At 39.3% G+C, this 27,247-nt stretch overlaps 1 protein-coding gene across 2 annotated transcripts in view; it reads right to left on the bottom strand.

The window, feature by feature from the left end:
* zmym2 (zinc finger, MYM-type 2) overlaps positions 1–27,247 on the bottom strand; it is a 141,485-nt gene that overhangs the window by 77,003 nt on the left and 37,235 nt on the right. For both annotated transcript variants that reach the window (XM_060826073.1, XM_060826074.1), the window contains exons 3-6: positions 15,717–15,796; positions 13,270–13,354; positions 12,521–12,809; positions 774–954 (exon numbers count right to left, since the gene is read on the bottom strand). In XM_060826073.1, coding sequence (XP_060682056.1) covers positions 774–954; positions 12,521–12,809; positions 13,270–13,354; positions 15,717–15,796 — 635 coding nt within the window. The remainder of the gene's footprint in view (positions 1–773; positions 955–12,520; positions 12,810–13,269; positions 13,355–15,716; positions 15,797–27,247) is intronic.

Here is a 27,247-nt window from a genome sequence, read left to right as displayed (position 1 = left end):
GACATCAAAAAGGGAATCTAGAAGAAACCACTTTGCTATAGTGCAAGAGTGTGGAACTTGCTATCACGGGAAATACATATCTATTTGAAGCATGACTGCATAAGCTCATGCGGTGATAGGACAGAGGACGAGCAAAACAAAGATCGAGAATGCTGGAGAAACTCAGCAGATCTGACAGCATCTATGGAGAAAGTACCAAAGTTAATGTTTCAGTCTGCTATGATGCTTCTTCAGAACAGGGTTTGATAGAACAGGACTTGACATTAGGGCCTAGTTAAACTGTTCCCGTTCATAAGATAAAGAACCAGAAGTTGCAGTTTTAAAGTGCTTTGCAAAAGTAACAATCACGTAGGTGTAGTTCAGGATAGGAATGCAGTGCCTAGAAGAGTGAAGAAGGCAAGGTGAATTGAGACATACAAGACAGCACTGGATGATTATTTAAACTGAAATGATGTGAAGGGTTATGGGGAAAAGGCAGGAATTTGGTATGGAGTCAAAATGCTCAGAGAGCTGGGGCTGATGTGAAAGGCCAACTGGCCTCCTTCTACACAGTAACATTGAGGGAGAAGATAGATTCTATGCTTATTGAAGAGAAAAATGGGAGGAGGCTTGGGCAGCACATAAACACTGGCATTGAGTGGATGACATGTTTCTATGTTGAGTTTAATTTTAATTGAGAGAAAACAGATTACACATTGAACAAATCAGTCAAGATCTATTGTGTTTATCTGACATGTAAAAAAAATGTAAACATCTAGGAAAAAATAGCATACCTCAGTCATTTTGCCACAAATGGTACATTTCCCATAATTTCCTTGGGTAACGTGACTTGTATGTGCTGGAATTTTCTGTTTTTCTTCATAAAATGATAGGCAGGACGTACTGCAAAATTCCTGGAAGGTTTCACTGGAATCCACTTGTGCAACAATTGTTCCCTTCATATTAGTTATCTCTCTGTGAAACAGGATAACAACTCTCAATATTATCTAATATGCATTTTACAAAAACCATTAGAAACAAAATGTTCATGGGGGAATAAATGGTCTCAAAAAAACAATTTGTTTTGTGCTCCAGCAAAAACATTTTAAAATAAACAGTTTTCAATTTTGTTTTTATAATATAAAATGTGGTTTAAATAAACTGTTTTCAATTTTGTTTTTATAATATAAAATCTGGTTTATCCTTCAAGCCAAAGATGACTATGTTTATTATGTGAGCTGTTTTCTAGAGTTCTGCTTGGTATATAATTGACCGCCAAGATTGGGGTGTGCTGTTTTGTAGGGTTCTGTTTTAAAAAGTCAGTAAATGCCAGGTGTTTCTGAGTTTGGGACTTCCTTTCCTTAGACTTTCTTTTTCTGATATGTTTTCCCTTTCAAGGACACCACATTGTCTTTATTCAGTTGCATGGGTGCAGTGATCCTGCATGAATTTCTCCAAGGACTTTCGAAGTCAATTTCAAAACTCCTGCGAAGCCTTCAGGAACTGACTAAAAATGATTAGCTCAATTTTCAGGTGAAACTATTTAAATTGTTTGAACAGTACGAACTGTTTTTGTCAAAAATAAAAATCAGTCCCACTGGCACTAGCCCTGAACTGTTTACAAATGCAACCTAAAAAGGACTTCTCGAGTGTTGGGTGCAATTTTAAACTAGAATTTCTAAGTCAATAGAATTGATCCATTACACATTTTGGTATTTAAAGATAGTAATAACTTTACCTTTCACATACTATGTCATGAACAGCTTCAATAATTTTTTGTTTTGGAGGCTTTTTTTTCTCTTCCCCCCCCCCCCCCCCCAAAGCTATCAGAGGTTAAATGTTATTGTCTTAGTCTCTCCAATTTCTCTTCATCAGATTGGGCAACCTCGGAATATAATTGCTAGTTTTAGGAAGTATTAACTGGACTGAACAAAGCCAGCATGAGTTCATGAAAGACAAATGATGCTTAACAAATCTACTGGAGTTTTTTTGAGGATATAAATAGTAGAATAGAAAAGGCAGAACCAGAAGGTGTGTTTTTTAAAAAAATTTTTCCAAAGGCTTTTGATCAGATTCTTCTAAGAAAGTTGGCAGCAAAATTAAAGCATATGACATAGGGGTATAGATCAAGAATTGGCTGACAGACAGGTAATAGAGAATGGGCATAATTGGGTCCTTTTCTGACTAAAGGGGTACTACAAAGACCACTGCTAGAGCTCCAGCTATTCATAGACCTGGATGAGGGAAATAAATGCAACATTTTCAAGTTTGCTGATGACACAAAACTAGGTTGAGAGTTTTGGTGAGGATCTAAGGAGGCTTCAAGGTGACTTAGATGAGTTGAGTGAGCGAGCAAACACATGGTTGATAAATACAAAGTGGCTGAATGTGAACTTCTACACTTTGGTGTGAAAAACAGCAAGGAAGAGTATTTTGGGAAGAATGGATGCACAGCAAGTATCTGGGAATCCTTGTACACTAGACAATGTAAATCGACAAACAGATGCAGCAAGCAATTAGGAAGGCAAATGGTATGCTGCCCTTCATTGCAAGAGGATTCGAATTCAGAAGTAGAGATATCTTACTACAATTATACAGGTCCTTCGTGAGATCACACCAAGAGTACTATGTATGGTTTTTGTCTCTCTTTCTAAGAAGGGAAATTTGGAATTTAGGAACTGCAGTGAAGGTTCATAGGGATGAGAATCTCAGGGAATCCTTCTCCCACAGCAACTCCCAGGTCATTTCCTCTGCCCTGAAGCTCTTACTCTATGTTACTTTCTCCCCATCCCACACTCCTCTCATTTCTCTCTCCACCCTTCAGGCTCTCTGCCTGTATTCCTGATGAAGGGCTTTTGCCCGAAACGTTGATTTTACTGCTCCTTGGATGCTGACTGAACTGCTGTGCTTTTCCATCACCACTCTAATCTAGACTCTGGTTTCCAGCATCTGCAGTCATTGTTTTTACCTAGATTCATAGGGATGGCAGGCCTGACCTATGAGAAGACATTAGTGAATACAGGCCTAGTTGAACCAATTTCGAAGGATGAGATTGAAATATATAAAATTCTAACAGGGCTGGACAGACTAGATGGAGGGAGGATGCTTTCCTTGGTTGGGGCATCTATAGCCAGGGGACATAATCTCAGGATATGGGGTAGACCATTTCGGACTGACTGAGGAAAAATCTCTTCACTCAAAGGCTTGTGATGCCATGGAATTCTCGACCATTGAAGGGTGTGGAGGTCAAATCAGTGAATATATTCCAGAAAGAGACAGATAAATGTTTAGGTTTTAAAGGCATCACAGAGTACGTGAAGAAAATGAGAATATGTTCAAAGTTTGTGAGAAGATTTGTAGCTCGGGTGCTCGTTGCTGAGGTTCTGTTTGCTGAGCTGGGAATTTGTGTTGCAGACAGTTTGTCCCCTGTCTAGGTGACATCCTCAGTGCTTGGGAGCCTGCAACACAAATTCCCAGTTCAGCGAACAGAACCAGAACAATGAGAATATGCCTTTGAGATAAGAGGATGAGCCATGATCAGGCTTGAAAGGCCAAATGGCCTACATCCTAGTTCCTATGATGAATGACAAGCGATCTCATTGAAACTTGTAAAATTCTTAAAGGGATAGACAAACCACATACAAGAAAGATATTTCCATTGGTTGGGGAGTCTAGAAATCGGAGCACAATTTAAAGAAAAGCAGGATGCTGCTTAAGTCCCAAATGAGGAGAATTGTTTACTCAGAAGATTGCAGATATTTGGAATTTTCCACCACAGCAGGATGTGGAAGCTCAGTGTTTGAGCATGTTTAAAGTAGACATAGTTATGGAGATAGGGTGGCTAAAGGGCACTGCAGTGTTTGATCAGCCATGCTCATGTTGAATGGCAGGGTAGTATTATTGGGCTGGATGGCCTATCCCTGTTCCCATGTGGGGCTTCTGGTGCAAATTAACTCTGTTCTAACAGGAGATTTGTGAATTTTTATTTCTCAACTAATGTCAAAACAATGACAAGCATTCAATGTTTCAGTTCTGTTTCACACTCTAATCATTAAAATTTGTGATCTATCATGAACTGCTTAATTTTACTTGTGACAATGAGACAAACAAGTGACTAGGTGACTAACCGTACCTAATTTCTATATACTTAAGAATCAAGTGAACATTTTTTTTTAAAAGCTATCAACAGAAAAGTCTAAAAATGTTTGTTGAAGACTAAATACATTATTACAATATTCTGGTTTACAAATAATTTTAAATTTAATTAATTGGACTATTATCCTATTTTTAGTGTTTTTCCCATAAATACTGTGATTCTTGCAGATTGCTCCTGTCTTATCAATGAAGCACCCTCTGCTGTGCTATCACACCCCTCTTATAATTAGTAATTATTGGTAAACACTTTTTACTGGCAGTCCACCTCTAGTGTGAGGTCACTAAATATGTGGCATTAAAAAAGGACAAATTTGAAACTTACAAAGATGAATCATCTTTTTGGAGGTAAACATTATACATTCTTACAAAGCACAACTCACTAATCATGGCAATGGGGTTGGAGCTTGCTATGTGTAAACATCAGTAAGTATAGAGGCATGGAGTCATAGAGATATACAGCACAAAACCAAACCCTTCAGTTCAACTCGTCCATGCCGACCAGATATATGTTGTGTTCAAACGAGAAAAATAAACCAGCTTATGTATCCAAGTATAGCAAAAGCAAACAAAGTTTTTGAATATTTAGAGTTAATGAGCAAAGCAAGTAGTATTCCTATTGGTTTAACAAACTTTGTTCAATAAATTAACTAGGTGTTTACTGACTCGGATAGAAAAGAAAAATGGAATCTTTACATTTCTCTCCTTTTACCTCTCCCCATTTTACAGCCAATCCTCATGATCCCCTTTCCTTCCTTGTTTGTAGTATGCATACCAGGTATCAGTTAGCTCAATCTTATTCTAAAACATGGTAAATCTGCATTTGTCTGTCATCTCAGTTGAATATATAAGACCCCATTATGTTATTTTGAAGAAGTTTAGTGGTTCATTCATCAATCAACATTAGTGGATTTCCATATAAAATGGTTTTATCAAATTTTTATCATAATATTGGCTTTTATATTTTAAACAGAAGAGTGACTACACTTCAAAAGTAATTAATTAGCAGAAGAACAATAAAAAAATGGCTTGGGGTCACAAAAAATGCAATGTAAATTTACATCACATTTTCTTGCACACAAATCATTTACAGTACTTAACAGTACTTCTCTGGCATGCATCAAGCAAGTAATTTTATAACATAAATAATTGTATTTTAACATATGCTAAAGATTTCCCAGGTGGTATATTTCTTATGAAGCATCAATCTTCATCATAATTTCACTGAATTTCTTATGCTTCGTAGATTTTCAGCTAGTAACCATTTCAATAAAATCTTACCAGCACCAGTTAAGTGGATAATCAGATTTAAATATTAGTTGTTCATTAAATGAACTGTCCATTGAAGTAATTGTTAAGAAATCGGCCACACTTTACGGTCAAAATGATAGCAGGTTGAAATGAAGTGCTATTATTGATGTGTAAATTAGCCAACAGTTTATAGCGAAGAAGGAATACCCAGTGATTTGGATATTGCCACAAATTATTTGATTTGTGCTGAGAAAAGAGCAGATTGACTTAACTTCCTTGCAAGGTGTCAAGAGGTTGCTGCATTTGCATATTCATTGCCAATTAAACTTGCTGCAGAAAGCGATTTTTGAAAAGATTTGTAGCTCAAGTTGAGGTTCTGGATATAAATTTGCTCACTGAGCTGGAAGGTTCGTCACCATACTAGATAACATCATCAGTGAGCCTCTGGTGAAGCACTGGTGGTATGTCCCATTTTCTATTTATGTGTTTAGGTTTTTTTGGGTGGGTTTTGTGAATTCACAAAAGAGGAGAACAATAACAAACTGCCAGTCCTAGATGTCACAGTACAGCGAACAATCAGTGGGGAACTTCAAACCTGAACCAACAGGAAAATAACATACATGGATCAAATACGTAACTACAGAGGTAATCATTCCAACACCTGCAAACGAAGCTGCGTTAGGACACTATTTCAATGAGCCACCACACACTGCAACACAGAGGAACTACGAAGAGCAGAACAGAAATACCTATACAGCATATTCAAGAATAACTGGTACCCACTAAACACAGTCCTCTAATTTCTAGCAGCAAATCCAAACAAGCAAACACGAAGGGCCCAGAAACTCTAGCAACTTTACCCTATGTCAAAGATATCTCTGAAATGACTTCCAGACTACTCAGACCCCTTGGCACCATGGTAACCCACAAACCTACCAACACACTTAGAACAGCGGCTAATGAACTTAAAAGACCCCATACAAACAACAAGCAACATGAATGTCATTTACAAAATACCTTGCAAGGACTGTACCAAACACTACATTAGAGAAACAGGCAGAGAACTAGCACAAGGATACATGAACATCAACTAGCCACAAAAAGACATGACCTACTATCACTGTTATCCTTGCATACAGTTGAAGAAGGACACCACTTTGACTGGGACAACACATCCATACTAACAGAAACACACATGAGAATTCCTTGTAGTATGGCATTCCAACTGGAACTCTATCAATAAAGACATTGATTTGGACCTCATCTACCATTCTCTGAAAAAAAGAACCGGAATTAATATCACCCAACCAAAAAAATCTAAACACATGAACAGAAAATGGGACATACCACCAGCGCTTCACCAGAGGCTCACTGATGGTGTTGAGATGTTAATTTGTTCTGTTCACCTTCAAGAATTAGATGTTCTGGGGGTAGGGTGGTATGTTTCTCTGTCTTGCAGGTACAATGTAAAAAAAATTACATTATCATCTCCTATTATTCAGAGTAAATTTACATTATTGTTCCCTATTCAGAATCAATAAGAACATTGCAGTTAAAATTCTGACTACACACTGCAGTAAATAAAACCGATTTACACCGGATCTTGCCATTAAGGGATGATTTACATTACACTGTTTCTGGAGAAAAATCAGGTCATTACATTGTGTCTTGAGTGGCATGTGACAGTGGGGTTGTGGCTGGGAGTTATCTTGTGAGCATTACTGACTGTGGTGCAAGTGTTGCGAAGAGTGTTAAGTGTCCTCCAAAGCTTGTACTTGCTTAATACATTCTGACTGTTCACAGAGGTTGGCGTAATGCAGTTGCATAGAGTATGCAAGAATCTTAAGAAAAAGAACCTAATATTTGGTGGCAGCGGTGGGATTCCAATATATATGGTGCTTCTAGGTGGACAGAATAAGTGATTATCTGAGTGCCGGCTGCACGAGACAGGTGGGCCCATGAGGTAAGATTTACCTTGATCTTAAACCACTACTTAGTCGACCCCTCATTCCCGGGGAATCTGTAGTGATGGAATCTCTGAGGTAATTTACGCACCTGCATGCCAATGAGTTTGCTTTCAGAATCATAAGTGCTTGGAAAGGGAGATTAGAGTCCCCCTGGAATTCGGAGGTTTTAGTCCTTAGAACCATAAATTCATTGGATTGAGAAGTTAGAGTCCCCTGGAAAGGGAGATTAGAGTCCCCCTAGAACTTGGAGGTTTGAGTCCTCAGAAACATAAATGACTGGAAAAAGAGGTTAGAGTCCCCTTGGAATTCGGAGGTCAGAGTCTTCTAAAAGTGAGGTTTGAAGCTCTGGAACATAGTGCATAAGATAAAAAATAACTACTGTGTCTGTGTTAACCACCCTGCCTTAGACTGGTTGTTAAGAGGGGAAATCTCCAACAAAGGTGAAGTGGGTGTGGAGACTAAAGACACTGGACTAGTATATAGAGATAAGTTAGGAAGTTTGAGACTAAATAAATGGGCAGACATTGGATAAGTTGGATGTCGGAACCCCTTTGCATCGGTTATGTCGGGATGACGCCCAAAATGAGGAACGGTTCAAGCGCCTTTCAGGATGTTTAAATAAAAAACTGGGAAATGAAATCTGGCTGATAGGAGGAACTTACATAGATAATTGTTTAAAAGCAGAGGAGGCAATTTGTAATCGTAATACAGTGACTAAATGAAAAACTTGAATATCTGCATGGAGAAAGACTGCTGAGGAAATAACGAACAAACCTAAACAGGCCAGCTGTGAAAATAACACATGGCAAAGAGGGAGTAGAGTGTGCGATAACGAGGGAAACCCTAAATCTTGGGAGGTGCTGAAGAGTCAGTGTGAGGATAATGATATAGAATTATTGAGATGTACAGCATGGAAACAGACCCTTCTGTCCAACCCATCCATGCTGACCAGATATCTCAACCCAATCTAGTCCCACCTGCCAGCACCTGGCCCATATCGTTCCGAACCATTTCCTATTCATATACCCATCCAAATGCCTTTTAAATGTTGCAATTGTAGCAGCCTCCACCACTTCCTTTGGCAGCTCATTCCATACACGTACCACCCTCTGTGTGAAAACGTTGCCCCTCAGGTCTCTTATATCCTTCTCCTCTCACCCTAAACCTATGCCCTCTAGTTCTGGACTCCCCACCCCAGAGAAAAGACTTTGTCTATTTATTCTATCCATGCCCCTCATCATTTTGTAAACCTCTATCAGCCCATAGCCTTCAACACTCCAGGGAAAACAGCTCCAGCCTGTTCAGCCTCTCCTTATAGCTCATATCCTCCAACCCTGGCAACTTCCTTGTAACCCCTTTCAAGTTTCACAACATCTTTCCGATAGGAAGGAGATCAGAATTGCACGCAATATTCCAACAGTGGCTTAACCAATGTCCTGTACAGCTGCAACATGACCTCCCAACTCCTGTACTCAATACTCTCACCAATAAAAGAAAGCATACCAAACGCCTCCTTCACTCTCCTATCTACTGGTGACTCAACTTTCAAGGAACTATGAACCTGCACTCCTAGGCCTCTTTCTTCAGCAACATTCCCGAGGACCTTACCATTAAGTGTAAAAGTCCTCCTAAAATTTGTAGATAAAGGAAAACAGGAAAAATTAAGAAAGACAAAACAAGAGTTAAAACACCAAGCTGAACTATCAACTGGGAATAAAGTGGAGGTTCCTCCTGACATGTCTGGTCTGCCAATAATGTTCCAAAATAATGACTTCAACCAGTTATGGTCACAACATGATTTCTGATCTCCTCAGGGATACCTATTTAGAACTCATTATATCTCCAGAATCTCATCAAAGCCATCCTCCTCCCCAAGCAATTGCCCATAATCAAATGTGCTGCTCTCTGTGAAAGGGCAGGCACTAAATTGATCACCTGCCTCAAAACCAACAAGCATATCAGACATTATCACGGTGCAGCGCTTACAGGGGGACTCCCCTAGTCCAGGAAGACAAATATGGAAGACACATGGGTGTTTGCACTCTGCATCAAAAGGCCTCTGGTTCACTCCAGTTGGCCAAATGTGTAAACCTTAATAACACCTAGGATATTTAATTTTTTTCTGTTTTTATTGTCATTTTCAGTTTCAGTTCACAGACGTCAATTTAAATTGCAACTGTTTAGAAAATATTTGTGTGTTGCTTTGTTTTGTTAAGTGACTACTCATTTCCGTTCTCTATAAGTTTTCACAAAACTACTAGATATTAGAACTAGGTAACAAAAGCATTGAAATATTTGTGTATTGATTTCATACTATATGACAAACATATTATTCCTATCAATTATTTCCAACATCTTAGAATTAGAGATCTTTGTGTGTGAGATGACACAATTAGAACTTAATTAGTATAGTCTTTACTGTAATTTCGGACAGGACACAATGCAATGAGTCCAGCAATGGGCTATCGGTTCCATTTGAATGATTCTCAAGGAATGTTTAAAGATTGACTAGTAAAATGGGCTGCACAGTGGTTAGCACTGCAGCCTCACAGTGCCAGAGGCCTGGGTTCAATTCCTGCCTCAGGCAGGAGTTTGCACATTCTCCCCGTGTCTGCGTGGGTTTCCTCCGGATGCTCCGGTTTCCTCCCACAGTCCAAAAATGTGCAGGTTGGGTGAATTGACCATGCTAAATTGCCCATAGTGTTAGGTGAAAGGGTAAATGTAAGGGGGTGGGTTGCACTTCGGTGGGTCGGTGTGGAATTGTTGGCCCAAAGGGCCTGTTTCCACACTGTAATCTAATCTGAAAAAGAATTTAAATACGGCAGCAAAAAAAAACTTCATGGAAAAGTCTACATGTGAATATTGCTGGTAAAGCCTTAAGTGATCAGTAAGTAGAAGACTTGAAATTAAACTTTATTACAACTAAGCATGAAGTAACAGATGCTAAAGAAAAATTTAGTTAGAAATCAGGAAATGTGAAATACTTTTCCTGACAGCTTTCACATTAGCTAAGTATTAATTTGTTAAAGGAAAATAATTCTTGAATAATCTGAATGGGGTCCCTAAGAGTTTGATTTTAGGACCATTGATTGTTGTTTACAAATGACTGAATTGTTCAGGCAATGCAATTTAGAAGTTTATGGATTGTATAAGACTTGGTAATGTCATAAATAGTGAACAGAGTAACAGACTTCAAGATGACTAAGAATGTTGAAATAGGCAGACACAATTTAGTGTAGTTAAATGCATGATGGTCTTCATACTGATACCAACCTTGGCAAGGAAGGAATGAGAGAGGAAATGAAAAGATACTTTCAGCAGCTAACATTGTCTCTAGAGTTTCTCCATTCAGAGGTAAAACACGCTTTGGACCACTGCCTGCCCTCCACAACCTGATCCAACAGATTCAATCAGCTCCCCAGTTATGAGCATGAAAAGCGAAGAAGCTAACGACGGTGAAGAGGAGGTCCACATGCTTGTCAGTGGCCTTCCTATGGATATTAAACCATGTGAGCTTTACCTTCTATTTTGATCATTTAAGGGATATGACAGTTCACTGATCAAGCTTGGCTTTGTTACGTTTGACAGCAAAGCAGGAGAAAAGCAGCAAAGAATGCTGCATTCGCCTACCCTGCAGCTGCCGCACTTCACACACAGATGCGCTGGTATCCTCCATCTGAAGCATCTTTGCAAGGATGGAAGTCTCATCAGTTTTGTTAAGTACTTAACCTCCCTTATCCAAGAACTGAGATTCCTCCACGAAGTGATGTGCAAGGACAGACTGGATTTTGTTTTCAGGTTGGAAAATACAGAACAAATTTTGGATAGCTGGCATATTTCTATTTGACTTGAGGGGGTAAAGTGGTCACTAAGAACTTTACAAGTGAACACTTTTTTTCCATGTGTGAGGATGCTGGGGATCCTATCTACTGCATGGACTAGTCATTTTTGTTGCTAATTGTATGCTCTGTGGCAATAACTTGCTTAAATAGTGCCTGGCAGATTCTTTTAGTAGTGTCAGTAGTGCCTTTTAGGTGGTTATCAAGATGTTAAGGGGTTAATTTGTTTCACTCACCTTCAAGAAATTGGATGCCCCGGGCATAGGGTGGTGTGTTTCTCTGTCTTGCAGGTACAACGTAAAAAAAATTATAATCTCCTATTACTGAGAATAAATTTACATTATCATCCCCTATTCAGAATCGATAAGAACATTGCAGTTAAATTCTGACTACTCCCTGTAGTTAAAAAAGATTTACACCAGATGTTGCCATTAAGGGATGATTTACCGTACATTGATTTTGGAGATAACCAGGTCACTACACTGTGTCTTGAGTGGCATGTGACTGTGGGGGAGTAACTGGGGGTTGTCTTGTGTGCATTACTGACTGTGATGTGAGATTTGGTATAAAGAAAGAACTGGTTCCTTTGTTCAGAGAGCTTCTCTTGACACACGTCATAAGCACTGCGAAGAGTACTAAGTGATCCTCCAAATTTTGTACTTGCTTAATAAATTTTGAGTGTTCACAGAAGTTAATGTATTGCAGTTGCATCAAGTGTGTAAGAAACACAAGAAAAATAACCTAACATGTTACCTAGCATGATGACGAAATGTCTGAAAAACCTTCTAGCTCAGCGAGCAAACATATATCGCTGCAGAAAATTTAAGTACAAGTACCTTTCAACTGAGAGGATTTATGCTCCTGCAATGACACGTAACCTCTTCAGGTCGGGTAGGATAACAATAAAATTGACTATCATCTTGCGTGTCATAAACTGTTCATAGAATTTGTTTACATTTTTGTTTTTTTCTTTATTGCTCTTAATCTGAAGTGTTACATTTTTATTTCATTTCATAGATGAAAATCGATGATTTCACCATTACTTCTTGCTCTGTCAATCCTCTGTTTCTTTCACAACCTTTAAAACCTTGTTCAAAGTGACGCAATATTGGTTTAATTGATCACCAAAGTCTCAGGTGCCACACTACCAGTTATCAGTTCAGACGGAATGATAAGAGAACAAAATAACTACACACACTGCCAGAGCTTCTGCTTCAGCAAAAGTGAAATCGAAATTGCTGTGAATAAGTACACACAACAGCTTCCCCAACATGAACGTTACATAGTATCACAAATTTTAAACAAGGAAATGAGAAAAACATAGCTTCTTACTTTTTGCATGTAGTACACAGTTTCTTTGGAGCTGGTTTATGAGAAAATGATGATAAGCAAGTAGTGGAGCAGAAGAGGTAAGATGAACCTTTCCTCTGGTATGCTGTTTGACCTTTCTGTAATGGTTTTTTGCAGTGAGCGCAAATCACTTTCATAGATGGCTTAGCTTGCTGCTGAAGTCCAGAGGACTGGAAGACTGGTTTTGAAAGAGGCGCCATGGGCACAACAGAATCTGAAACATTCAGTTTACGGTTTGTGGAGAGTGAAGGTGACAGTGATAGCCATGAATCTTGAAATAAAATAGTCAGATTTAAAAATGGTTAGAGCTATATTTTAAAGCTCGTGTTAAAATACAAAATTTAGCAATTCAAAACTTTTTCAAGTTCGTTACTATTTTGCATCATAACGAACAATCAGTATACACAGCATATAAGTATGAATATAATTTCAGAAATATTTATCAACTTAAAATGTTACAGCTCAATTTATTTGAAAAGATATTTTGCTGCTTATTTGCTTCATATATTTCAAATAAAATGCACCAAACTTTTATCAAACTGCAAATCAAAAAGCAAACACTTATGTTCAGAATGTACAAAAAAATTGGCAAAGTTCTTTTGCAATAAACTGAATAGCTTAGTTATGGTATGAAAATCTGAAATCATGTCATTGCAAAAAAAGTACAATATTAGCTACAGTGTATTTGAAGGAATCTGAACTAAAATATTAAACAGCTCAGTTTGATTCACCATTTACAGGATGGCTGGATGATCCATACACGTCACTGATTCTTATGGCATTCATAGTAACATCTTCGCAGGTTCCATTGTTCACCTAAAAAAATTGTTATTCACAGTTACTTAAATGAATCCAGCCTAAGAAAATTGTAGCTTCTGATTTATTTTGTCTGCACTATGTAACAAAATGTGTGGTGGCAATCTTCTTCCACCATTACCCTAAATGTGGGCGTGGAAACGGTTGTATTTCACTTCTATAAACATTGCATGCTGTAGTTACATCACCTCACTTCTTGGTGATTTTATGTCAAATCTGCATTATGGGGTATCTTCAGCTTAGTTGCAAAGATATTTTAAGTTTATTTTAATTTTCAGTTATTCTTCTCAATTTATTTAAATCTTTCATTTTGCCATGTTACCCTTCCCACATTAATTTAGAACTTAAAATTCCAATTTTTGCTGTGAGTCTGTCTATCACTAATCTTTGTTTGTTTAATATGTCAACAGCCATTAAGTTTTTCACTGTTGTTGAATTAAAACAGCTTACACAGAATTATAATAAGATTGGTTTTTATTTGACCCATATTTATTAACTGTGAATTTCTCCTCAAATATCAGACTCCAGTGTAACTGTGTGGATGGCACAATGTGCAACTCCGTTGTCAGCTCAAACATTCATAGAAAGCATTGCAGATTAAAGCAAAGGTCAGCCTTGATGAGGAAAAGGCAATAATATAAGTAAGATTTACAGGACTAAAAGTCAATGACACTGAATCTTTTTTGATTTTTTGACTAATCGTCAAAATGATACTTTTTATACTTCTAGTGGGAGAATGGAGCACATCAAAGTCTGCCAACTCCAACCTGATTTGAGCACATGCAGATTTTAGGAGAGGTGCAAGGTGAAAGATGCAAGGAAGGGAAAGAGAACAGAAGTATCTAAGTTTTGCATCTTCAAAATCCTCAGACTATAAATGTGGACAAATATCGCTGCTCCAAGAAACTATGTTTATCTGCCTTACAAACAGGATATTAATTTGTTATGTAACTATTAACTATTAACTATTAACTGTAACTATTATGTAACTGTGCCACCGTGGGCGGCACGGTGGCACAGTGGTTAGCATCGCTGCCTCACAGCACCTGAGACCTGGGTTCAATTCCCGACTCAGGTGACTGACTGTGTGGAGTTTGCACGTTCTCCCCGTGTCTGCGTGGGTTTCCTCCGGGTGCTCCGGTTTCCTCCCACAGTCCAAAGATGTGCGGGTCAGGTGAATTGGCCATGCTAAATTGCCCGTAGTGTTAGGTAAGGGGTAAATGTAGGGGTATGGGTGGGTTTCGCTTCGGCGGGTTGGTGTGGACTTGTTGGGCCGAAGGGCCTGTTTCCACATTGTAAGTCTAATTTAAATTTAAATTTATCATGACATGAAATTCAAATTGTATTCAATATTGTGCATTTCCTAAAACCAACTGTATCAAAAACATCTTTCAAAAATAAAATAAACTATACTGGGAATAAATTTAGTTTAAAAATATTGGGAACACTCAATTCAGTAAACTAGCATCATGCTGTCACTTTATTTTATGCATTACACATACTCATATGCCCAATGATTACTTATTTTTATACTTTCAATTTTTTTTATGGTGTGTAACTTAGTACATTTTTGTTTGCAATCAGCACTGCCTCATGCAAAGTAAAGGATATGAAGGAAAAAGAAACAAAAAGATGCATTGATGGGGTAAGTAGAAGGAAAGTTTCGTGGAGCATGAATACAGTAGAGATCAGTTGTTCCTCAGCTGTAAAATTCTAAATATTTATAAAAGTAGTGTATAGAAAATTAAAAATGATGACTAAACCATCTCTTTGTATCCAATTCCAATCATCCTGGTCCAATAACCCAATTTTACCTGCACATTCATTGTATTTGTAGCCTCTTTCATACACAAAACTTTGGGGACAAGCAAAGAAACATATTCCCAAATATTTCAACTATTTTGGTAACTATCAGGAGGGGGTAAAACAAATTGCCAGAATGTATTCTTAAATTTTGCACCAGATAGCAAGAGAGAGTGTAGAACTTTCCATGTCAATAATTATTGGTAGTTGGAGCCACTTTTGCAGTGCATTACTGCTACACCAGTAAGATGATTCTGAAGAGGTCTCGGTGTTTGGCATGATTGTACATTAGCATATTAATACATTTGCCCATGATCATTTATAACAATATACAACTTCCATTTATTAAAAATGTATTAACAACACAAATGATTGTGCAAAGCATGATTTCATTAAAACTAAGCAATCGAATATAAGTACTTCCAATAATTGACTAAACTTTTGATTAAAAACAATGGATCCAAAAATAATTTATCCATGTGAAGAATGAAAAGTACAAACATGCATATAAAAAAAAATATTTTTGCATAAATTTCCAAAAAGTACAGCTTAAACATACCTTATTCTTTTTTCTTTCAGGCTCTTCAGTATTTTCCTGTGTTCGGATAGTACTCTTGGATAAAATATTTTGCACGTTACCTAAAAAAAAGCGATGTAGAAACAACAATCAAGAAGTGCATCCCAAAACTTAACAACGTTGTTTTGCAGTGGTATAAATGAAATCTCATTGGTGACTGTTTAATATAATTGTGGGAGAACATCTATGGGCTAAACAGAAAATGTGTAAATTATACAAATAGACAACAATTAGTCCAGCAAAGAACTGCTGAGAAAAAGAAGAAATTAGAGTATGAGAAACTAGCAAGAACTATGAACAAAAGATTATACAAGATGAGGTAAAGTGAGTGTTAGTTACCAAGAATGTGAGACTGAAGATTAGCAATATATGGATATTGTCATAGAGACAAAGTGCCAAAGTTTATCATCTTGGATGAATTGAAGGAAATGCAAGAATGCTAAACTTAAAACAATCACATATATAGCTCACAGAAAAAAATTCTGATTGGTTGGTAAGTCAAATTATAGGTGAAATAACTAACGAAGGACAGTATCCCCTTACGAAATCATCCTTTATTTACTCGAGGAAAATACATGACACTGACCCAGCTAGTGCAGAACTGCTCCTTAAGTGGACAGAACCTCTGACATTCCTGTTTTTTTCATTTCCCCTTTTTAAACCCCCACACTACCGCCTAACTGCAGTAGTGCTTATTTTTCCCCATCATCCACGTTGTGTGTGTGGTGTGAGACACAGTGAATAACACAAAGTGTACAAATCTTTATTTAATTTCCTCCACCAGGAAGAAACACCCAAATGACCAATGACAAGCTGTGCCCTTCACATCAAAGGGCAATGCTGCGTGATCGAACAGTGAAGGGGAGAGCAGGGATTAAATCAAAATAGAGTTGGAGGGGGAAATAATACACTCCACTCCCTGTTGTGGGCATACCCGTTTATTTTTTTTTCTGATCCTCCTGTTATTTTTTTCTTTTCTTTTATTAAATTTTGTTTTCCCCACACTACCGCCTAACTGTGGTAGTGCTTATTATTTCCCCAGCACCCATGTTGTGCAGGTGTGAGACACAGTGAAAGACATAAGATGCATGAATCTTTATTCAGTTTCCACCACTAGGAAGAAAGGAAACACCCAAGTGGCCAGTGACAAGCAGTGCCCTTCACATCAAAGGGCAATGCTATGTGATCAAACTGTGAAGGGGAGGGCAGGGATTAAATCAAAATTGAGATCGAGGGGGAAATAATACACTCCACTCCCTGCTGTGGACATACCTGTTCATATCTGTCAGCCAAGACCAGGTTAACATTTCCAATCAGGGAACTCATATTCTATGATGTCCACCTGGCTGATCTCATTCCAATCATAACTTTCCTCCCTCTTTAAGTTTTAGGAGGTAGGTCCATTCTTTTCCTTGTAGCTTTGCTTATGGCGTTTTCGTACCAGATTCCACAGAATCTGCCTTGGATTCTGGCGGTGTGTACCGGACCAAAGCCTGTCTAGAGTGCCTTGGCCAAAATTCATCTTCTTCTTCAGGTGGTAATGCCAACTGCTATGTCCATCTCATCTTCAGACATTTCTTCGATGGTAGCAGAGGAGGAGTACCCACAGGTCTGACAGCCTTACTGGATGTTCTGAGGAGCTGGGCATGTTTTGCTCCTGCCCTGTTTGTGATGTTACAGCTTTCATGCGGTCCACATGCTTGTTCCAGGACTGCCTCTTGCACCTGAACTGTGTGCGTCAAGGGACCTGACCTCACATTGACTATCCCTCTCATCCATATAGGGATATTCCCGTGGTTTCGGCACCAAATCTCACCCCCGAAATAAACTGCCTCTCTCGCTTATAGAAATCTTGTGTCTGGTTTTGGCGTTCCTGATGCCATTTTGCCCTCCCCGCCGGTCTGTGAATGTCAGATTTAGCCTAATGCAGAGTCTTCTCCCCATTAGCAACTCTGCTGCAGCCGCCCATCTATTTGCATGAGGGATGGTCCTATAATCAAACAGGAACTTGGACAGTTTTGTATCAAGTGAGCTGCAAACTCCTTCATTAAGTTTGGACTGCTGTTTCCACCAAACCATTGGACAGTGGATGGTATGGAGCTGTTCTTAAATGCTGAATGTCATTCAACTTTAGGAACTAATCAAACTGCCTGTTGATAAACAATGGCCTGTTGTCTGTGACCAACACCTCTGGGAGTCCATGTATTGCAAAAGATGCAGACAGTGTTTCTATTGTTGCCTCTGTGTTTAATAAATGAACTCTATGTACATCCAACTTCTTTGAATGGATGTCCACAATGACTAAAAACATAGAGCCCATGAAACGAGTGGCATAGACAATGTGCAACCAAATCCAGGGTTTACTTGGCCATTTCCACATAAGTGAGGAAGCTGCTGTGGTAATTTTTTCCTGGCTGGACACTGCCCCACCCATACAGCTATATCAGCATCCAATCCTGGCCACCAGACATAATTACTCACCAAAATCTTCATTTTGGAAGTCCTGGATGACCCTGGTGGAATTAAGCCAGTATTTGGACTATCACCCTTGTTCCCCATAATAATGCCATTCTCCATGGTAATCTAGTCTTGCCTGGTCCAGAAAGCTTTCAATTTTAATTGAGATGGTCCTTTTGTTTCCCCATTACCACCAGTTGTTTTAAATTTGCCAGGATGGGATCTTTTTACATCCGCAGGTGACATTGTCAGTGGCGATCAGAAGGGTGTCCAGAAAGTTTTAAATAAGAACAGAGTCTTCTGGTGGCGGCACTGCCTTTAGTGTATCCATCAGTGGGAGGCAGTTCAAGGTATTCACATTTGCTACTTGGTCTCCCTAAGGCATTTCAACTTGTAATTGTACGTAATTAGAATAGGGACCCCACCGCTGAATTTGACCTGAAGCTATGGGCGGTGCAGCCTTGTCCTCTTTAAGTAGCCTAACAAGGGTTTATGGTCCATTACTATTGTAAATTTATGTTCATATTGGTGGAACTTTTGCACACCAAAGATGACCACAAAACCTTTGTGCTCTATCTGGGCATTGTACATCAGCCAAAGTCCAGGAAGCATATGCTATCGGGTATTTCACTCTGCTGGGCCACTAGTGAGCCAACATTATCTCGATACCATACAGGGAGGCATCACATTTCACTTGACATTGTACTGTGCCAATGCCTAAATGACAAAAGCTGCTTATTCACTTCCCTGAGTCATATACCATGGAAACAGACCCTTAGGTCCAACCAGTCTGTGCTGAACATAATCCCAAACTAGATGAGTCCCACCTGTCTGCTCCTAGCCCACATCCCTCCAAACTGTTCTCATTCATTTACTTATCTAAATGTCTTTTAAACATTGTAATTGTGCCCACATCTACCATTTCCTCAGTAAGTTCATTCCACACGCAAACCACCCGATGTAAAAAATTTACCCCCATGTCTTTTTAAAGTCTCTCTCTTCTCACCTTAAATATATATAAAAAATACACCTACCATTATAACTGTGTATACCCCTCATGATCTTATAAACTTATTTCAGATCGCCTCTCAACCTCCTATGCTCCACTGAAAAAAGTCCCAGCCTATCTTTATAACTCAGATCTTCCATACCCGGAAACATCCTGGTAAATCTCTTCTGAACCCTCTCCAGCTTAATAATTCATCTTCCTATAACTGGGTGACCAGAATTGGGATTCCAGAAGAGGTCTCAACAATATCCTGTACAATTTCAACACGACATCCTGATCGCAATGGTTGCGTTCTTGTGCAACCCAGCGTTATAAAGTTTTGTAATCAGGTTACAACCAAAGCACATTTTTAAAGATTGTGTTGTGGAAGCTGAGTCCCCAATTCACATTGATGAAACGCATGTAATAACAGAACAACCTGTACTCCAAGACTGAGCAATAAAGGCAAACATGCTGAGCATCTTTTCAACCACCTATACCTATATGTGTCGCAAACTTCAAAGAATTATGTACTTGAATGCCTTGGTCCCTCTATTCTACAACACGGCCCAAGGTGCTGACATTAATTGTATAAGCCCTATTCTTGTCTATTGTACCAAAATGCAATACCTCACATTTATCCAGATTGAACACCATTTATCATTTTTCAGGCCATTTATTGATTTGATCAAGATCCCTTTGTAATCTTAGACAACCTTCTTCACTGTCAACTATGCCACCAATTTTCTGTTGCCCAGAAAGTTACTAACCATGCCTCATATATTCTTACTCCAAACTATTCACATAAATAAAAGAGGACCCAGAACCAATCCCTGTGGAATATAGCTACTGATAGGCCAACAGTCCGAAAAACAACCCTCCCTGGCTACGAGACTGCTTCCAAGATGGACTCTTTCTCAATAGCAGATACCGGATGCCAGGATATGTATGAATTTTCCGTAGTAATTCACCACTCCAAGGAGAGATCTAAACTCTGGTATACCTTTGATCACCCTCACTTCCAATGGGTGTAACCCAGCCTTGTTTACTCTGTAGCCCAAGTAGATCACTTGGGTGCCTGGAACACACACTGTTCCTTCCTAAGAGGCTTTGGAGAAATATTTAAACTATGCCCAAGTTCTCTAAATGCTCTTTATCAATCTTCCCAGTTATTAGCACAACATCCAGATACATGGTGACCTGGAGTTGACCTTGTAAAACAGTTTCCATCAGGTGACTGACTGTGTGGAGTTTGCACATTCTCCCTGTGTCTGTGTGGGTTTCCTCCAGGTGCTCCGGTTTCCTCCCACAATCCAAAGATGTGCAGGTCAGGTGAATTGGCCATGCTAAATTGCCCGTAGTGTTAGATAAGGGGTAAATGCAGGGGCATGGGTGGGTTGCGGGTCGGTGTGGACTGGTTGGGCCGAAGGGCCTGTTTCCACACTGTAAGTAATCTAATCATTCACTGGAAAATGGCACAGAATGATGGTACCTCATATACTGGCACAAACCCTTATGGGTATTAATTATAGCAAATTTCTAAGAATCCTCATCGACTTGCAATTACACATTCACATGGCTCACATCCAGCTTCATGAAGGACAATACTATTAATCTATACAGGTTCCACAGTATAGGTTTTCAGTCTGGTCAAGGTCTTAGATAAATGTAAGGGTTCGAGTCCAGTCTGAATTTTGGTAAATACTGGTTCCATGCTCACTGATACAGCCGCACCGGTATCAACCTCCATTAGAATTGTGTGACCATTTAGCCACACATTTACTTTAATTGGTTCTGATTTGGATGTTGGTAAGCACTTTCACTGTTCCAAATCAAATGGAGGTGAACTTTCCAGGATGTACACTCTTCTGGATACTGGCCTATGTGTTTACTTACTCAGTTCAGGTCTAGAGACAAGGGGTCATGAATTTTAACTGTTTTGCTGAGGCTAGGCTTTGTTTTGAAGATTTGCTCTAGGCTGTCCTAGAGTTGCTCTGTTCAGGATATGTCCTGTATGAGGCTCTGCAATTGCCTACACTCAAGTGGTTTTCCTCAAACTCAATCAGACAGTGAGGGTGTCTACCTGCACTGGGATGCCCTGCAGCTCCCATGCTCCATTTGCCACATTTTCTAATGACAAAGCAAGTTGTAGTATCTGTTTGAAGTCCAGTTGGGCTTCATTAATTTCACTCTCCTTGCCACAGAAATAATTCCACGAAGGATGGTATCACATAATCAAGTCACCCTTCACACATGCATAGTACATGACACTGATCCACCTAGCTCAGCTCCAGCTCCTAGCGTGATCAGAACCCCTGACATTCCTGGCTAGGTCACTTTTTCTAGACATTCCTGTTTATTTATTTTTCCAGCTCTCAGAGTTAACTGAACCTCTGACACCCTTGTTTTTTTTCTCTCTTTTTGTGCGTGTAGGTGTGAAACACAGTGAAAGACACAAGGTGTACAAATTTTTATTCAAATTTCCACCACCAGGCAGAAAGGAAACACCCGAGTGGCCAGTGACAAGCAGGTGTGGTGTGATCAACACTCCTGTTTATTTAATTATTTCTTTTTTTTTGTGAACAGGATATCTGGCTGGTCTTTTTTTTTCTACTGCCTAACTGTGGTAGTGCTTATTTTTCCCCAACACCCATGTTGTGTGTGTGCAGGTGTGAGACACAGTGAAAGACACAAGGTGCACTAATCTTTATTCAGTTTCCACCACCAGAAAGAAAAGTACCCAAGTGGCCAGTGACAAGCAGTGCCCTTCTTAGAGGGCAATGCTGCATGATCAACACTCCTGTTCATCTTTTTTACACTGTGGAAACAGGCTCTTCGGCCCAAGAAGTCCATACCAACTCACCGAAGAGTAACCCACCCAGACCCATTTCCCTCTGACTAATACACCTAACACGATGTGCAACTTCACATGGCCAATTCACCTAACCTGCATGTCCTTGGACTGTGGGAGGAAACCGGAGCACCCAGAGGAAACCAACACAGACACGGGGAAGAACGTACAAACTGCACAGACTGTCGCCCGAAGCTGGAATTGAACCTGGGTCCCTGTCACTTGTGAGGCACTTGTGCTAACCACTGAGCCACCAATACTCCTGTTCATTTTTGTCGTGTTTTTTTTAAGATGAATGTTGAAATTGAGTTTCTTCAGAAGTATGCTTTTCTCTCATAGCCACTGAAATAACTTCACAGAGGTCGATATCCTATCACTGAGTTACTCTTTATTTACATGTGGAGAGTCCTTGACACTGATCCAGCTCCCTCAGAGCCAGTTCTGAGTGAGCAGGATGTCAACGCTCCTATTTATTTATTTATTCTTATTACCCCCACACTATTTCCCCAGCACCCATATTGTTTTGTGTGCAGGTGTGAGACACAGTGAAAGACACAGGGTGCATGAAAACACTCCTGTTCATTTTTTTTTTAAAAAACTTTTTCTTGCTAAGGGACAGTTCTTAGCCTCATCATCTCACTGATGAATTAACTGTAATCAGTCCACCTGCATCTATTAGTATCTCCAGTTTAACAAGCTCAAAAATTAGTAGAAGCACAAACGTTTTGTGCTTCACTGGGTGGTCACACTCATCATTAAATCCAAAAATCATGGGTTTGAGTCTTAATCACAAGTTTCTTTTATTAAATCAACTTCACCCACCCCTTCAGATGGCACATTTCAGATCACAACTCTGCTTTTGTTTTGGGCAGCTGGTCCAGAGACAGTCCCCTTTCCCTCTGACACAGGCAAGGAGGAGAGTCCTTGAAAAAAACACACACACACACACATTCCAGCTCCCTCAAGAGCCAATTCTCAGCGTGAACAGAATCTCTGACCCTCCTGTTTATTTTAAAAAATTTTTTTATCCAGCATCCATGTTGTGTGCGTGCAGGTGTGAACACTCCTGTTCATATCTGTCAACCAGGATTTTGAGTGGACCGGATTAATGGCCTCATTCAGGGACATCATATTCTAGAACATCGACCTGGCTGACCTTGTTCCAATCACTACAACAGGCTTCCAGGTAATTAAAAATAGATGTAAGCTGCACACCCAAGAATGTATAACAAGTACAATCCAAATGCAGAATCACATCACTATAGCTATTTTATTTTGGGCTTTGTTTATAAATGGGTAAAGTGCAATGGAAGGATGTTTGGTTTGAGTTGATCAGCAATAATTGTGTCATACAGTCAGGATACCTAGCATCAAATGGCACTGAAATTTATACATATCATGACTTAATTATGTGATATGCAGAATGGCATTTTTCCACTAATGGCTGAATACATTTGGCAAACCTGTCTACTGTGCTATGTACATAGAGGGATGGAGCCTGATTTGATTTGGTTGTCAGTTTCCATGTTGTAACACAACTGGGGACTCAACCAGGATCTTGAAACACAAAGTAGACCTGGAATTGAAGTTTGGTACTGAAGAGTGAGTAATTGGACACTAAGGTTATACAGAAACATAAGGATGTTTCTCTGGTATGGTTGCACAATACAACTGAAGTGAAGCTAGTAGATCTAGCCAGCAAAGCGGAAATAAAGTTGCCAGAGAATATAAGGCAGCAGGAATTGTGGATTTAATAATGAAATTGTTGGGTTTAGTGGAAACAGGGAGGCCAAATGGGAAAAGTACTGCATTGGATGCATTAGAGAACCCTGACTTGTAGTTTAGGCAAATGGAAATGAAAAAATGATGGCATTCCAAAAGGGCAGAAGAAAGAAAGAGAAAGAGAGGAAAAAGAAAGATTTCCAAAGAGCATTAAAACTTTAAGCACTGGAACTCGAAACAAAAGAAAATGAACATAAATTAAAAATGCTGCAGCTACATTCCAATGGATAACAAATACAGTTGTAGCTGAAGGACCAGTGTAGTTTATACATTATGATATATAGTATGACATGGAAGTAACATATACAGTTATAAAACCTGCTTACATGATTAGTTTGCTGGGTTGGCATTAAATCCAGCAAAAACTGAATTTGCAAAAGCTAATGTGACATATGTAGGACAGACAGATGTCAACCAGAACAGCTGAAGTTAACACTTTAATTGACTTTCCCACCCCTAGAACAAAATGAGATAATGAGACGTTCTTGGGATGTGCAGATTTCATCACACTTTTAACCCTAATTTTGGCACTGTAAATGATTGTAACATTTTGTAGCACTAAAATAGACAAAATATGGTATGGTCAACAGAATACCAGGCAGCCTTTCAAAAGCTAAAAGCAATTTTAATGAATTTATTAATTGCACTCACTTTTAACAAACCAATTAAATTTGCAGTAGACACGATCAATTTGGGGATTGGAGCAGTTCTCTTAGAAAATGACGAGACGAATGGAGAAGCCCGTGGTTTAGTTTTTGGAGAAACTGAACGACATCAGAGAAGATATTCAACTATAGAAAAGGAAGCATTTGCAGTGTTAGCAGCTCTTCAACATTTTGAAATTTATGTTTGACGTGAGAACTAAAAGACTTAGGTTTCACTGACCATAATTCATTAACTTTTGTTGAAAAGTTTTAGTCCTAAGACTACAAGGTTGTTCAAATGGAGTTTAGATCTGCAGCAATTTAACATAAAATGTTTTCATATTTCCAGAAAGAAAATGTAATTGCTGACACTTCACCCTAAATGTAAACCACTGTGAATTTAAGAACCTGATCAACAAAGCTGAATACTAGTTAAGAATCTGGAGGGAAGAAGAATGAATAGTAGTAAGTTTTGGTTTTGTTTGTCGTTTTCGCGTTATTAACCTTGTCATGAAAGGTAGCTTTTAAAAAAATCTTTCGAAAATCAACCAATAAACATTCATATGTGCCGGTGGAACAATACATCATGAAAATTGCTAGTAATCTGGTCAGTTTTGTTGTTTGCTTTTTCAAAGAAAAAATATCCTTTAAATGTTTTTGTTGTTTGTCTTTTGTAGGATGGTACTCAAAACAAGTTATAATCAGAGATGTGTAGCATAGAAAGAGACCCTTTCTATGTACATGCTGACCAGATATCCTAAATTAATCTAGTCCTATTTGCCAGCACTTGGCCCATATCCCTCTAAACTCATCCTACTAATGCACCCATCCAGATGCCTTTTAAATGTTGTAATTGCAGCAGTCTCCACCACTTCCTCTGGCAGCTCATTCTATATACGCAACACCCTTTGCATGGAAAAAGTTGTCCCTTAGGTCCATTTTATATCTTTCTCCTCTCGCCCTAAACCTATGCCTTCTAGTTCTGGACTCCTCCAACCCAGGGAAAAGACTTTGTCTATTTTCCCTATCCATGCCCCTCATGATTTCATAAACCTCTATAAAAGGTCACTCCTCAATCTCCGATGCTCCAGGAAAACAGCCCCAGCCTATTCAGCCTCTCCCTATAGCTCAATACGCCAACCCTGTAAATCTTTTCTGAATCCTTTAAAGTTTCACAACATCCTTCCTATTGGAGAGAGACCAGAATTGCACACAATATCGCAAAAGTTGCCGAATGCCCTGTACAGCCACAACATAAACTCCCTACTCCTATACTCAATGCACTGACCAATAAAGGAAAGCATACTAAATGTCTTCTTCAATATCCTATCTAATTGCAAGTCTACTTTCAAGGAACAACGAACCTGCACTTCAAGGTCTCTTTGTTCAGCAACACTCCCCAGCACCTTACCATTAAGTGCATAAGTCCTGCCCTGATTTGCCTTTCCAAAATACAGTACCTCACACTTATCTAAATTAAACTCCACTTGCCACTCTTCAGCCCATCTGATCAAGATCCCATTGAAATCTGAGGTAACCTTCTTCACTGTCCACTACACCTCCAATTTTGGTGTCACTTGCAATCTTACTAACTATACATCCAAACAGACATTAATTAGATTACTTTGAACATAGAACATTACACCGCAGTACAGGCCCTTTGGCCCTCGATATTGTGCTGGCCATGTCAAAACAATCTGAAGCCCATCTAACCTACACTATTCCATTCTCATCCAGATGCCTACCCAATGACTATTTAAATGCCTCTAACGTTGGTGAGTCTACTACTGTTGCAGGCAATGTGTTCCACGCCCCTATTACTCAGAGTAAAGAAACTACTGCTGACACCTGTCCTATGTCTATCACACCTCAATCTAAAGCTATGTACCCTCGTGCTAGCCATCGCCATCCAAGGAAAAAGACTCTCACTTTCCAACCTATATAACCCTCTAATTATCTTACATGTCTCAATTAAGTGACCTCTCAACCTTCCTCTAACAAAAACAGCCTCAAGTCCCTCAGCCTTTCCTCGTAACACCTTCCCTCCATACCAGGCAACTTCCTAATAAGTCTCCTCTGAACCCTTTCCAAAACTTCCATACTTCCCATAATGTGGTGACCAGAACTACACGCAATACTCCAAATGCTGCCGCACCAGAGTTCTTTTACAGCTGCAGCATGATCTCATGCTTCCGAAACTCAAATCGCTCTACCAATAAAAGCTACCCACCATAGGACTTCTTAACAACCCTATTAACCTGGCAGGCAACTTTCAAGGAACTATGTACCTGGACACTGAGATCTCTCTGCTCATCTAAATACCAAGAATCTTACCATTATCCCAGCACTCGGCATTCCTGTTTCTCCTTCCAAAGTGAATCAACTCACACTTTTCCACATTAAACTCCATTTGCCACCTCTCCTCCCAGCCCTGCAGCTTATTTATGTCTCTCTGTAACCTACAGCATTCTTCATCACTATCCACAACTCTACTGATTTTTGTGTCATCCGTAAATTTACTAACCCATCCTACTACAAACCTGGTGTCTGGAATTGATTATTCACAAAGTCTGGGACCGGTTAATCAAAGTCTATTCAAAGTTTGTGAGCAGATTTGTAGCTCGGGTGCTCGTTGTTGTGGTTCTGTTCGCCGAGCTGGGAATTTGTGTTGCAGACGTTTTGTCCCCTGTCTAGGTGACATCCTCAGTGCTTGGGAGCCTCCTGTGAAGTGCTTCTATGATGTTTCCTCCTGCATTTAGTGATTTGTATCTGCCGCTTCTGGTGGTCAGTT

The sequence above is a fragment of the Hemiscyllium ocellatum genome, chromosome 6 (assembly GCF_020745735.1).
Source record: "Hemiscyllium ocellatum isolate sHemOce1 chromosome 6, sHemOce1.pat.X.cur, whole genome shotgun sequence".
NCBI classification, from domain to species: domain Eukaryota; kingdom Metazoa; phylum Chordata; class Chondrichthyes; order Orectolobiformes; family Hemiscylliidae; genus Hemiscyllium; species Hemiscyllium ocellatum.
This window is presented reverse-complemented; position numbering and strand designations above follow the sequence as displayed.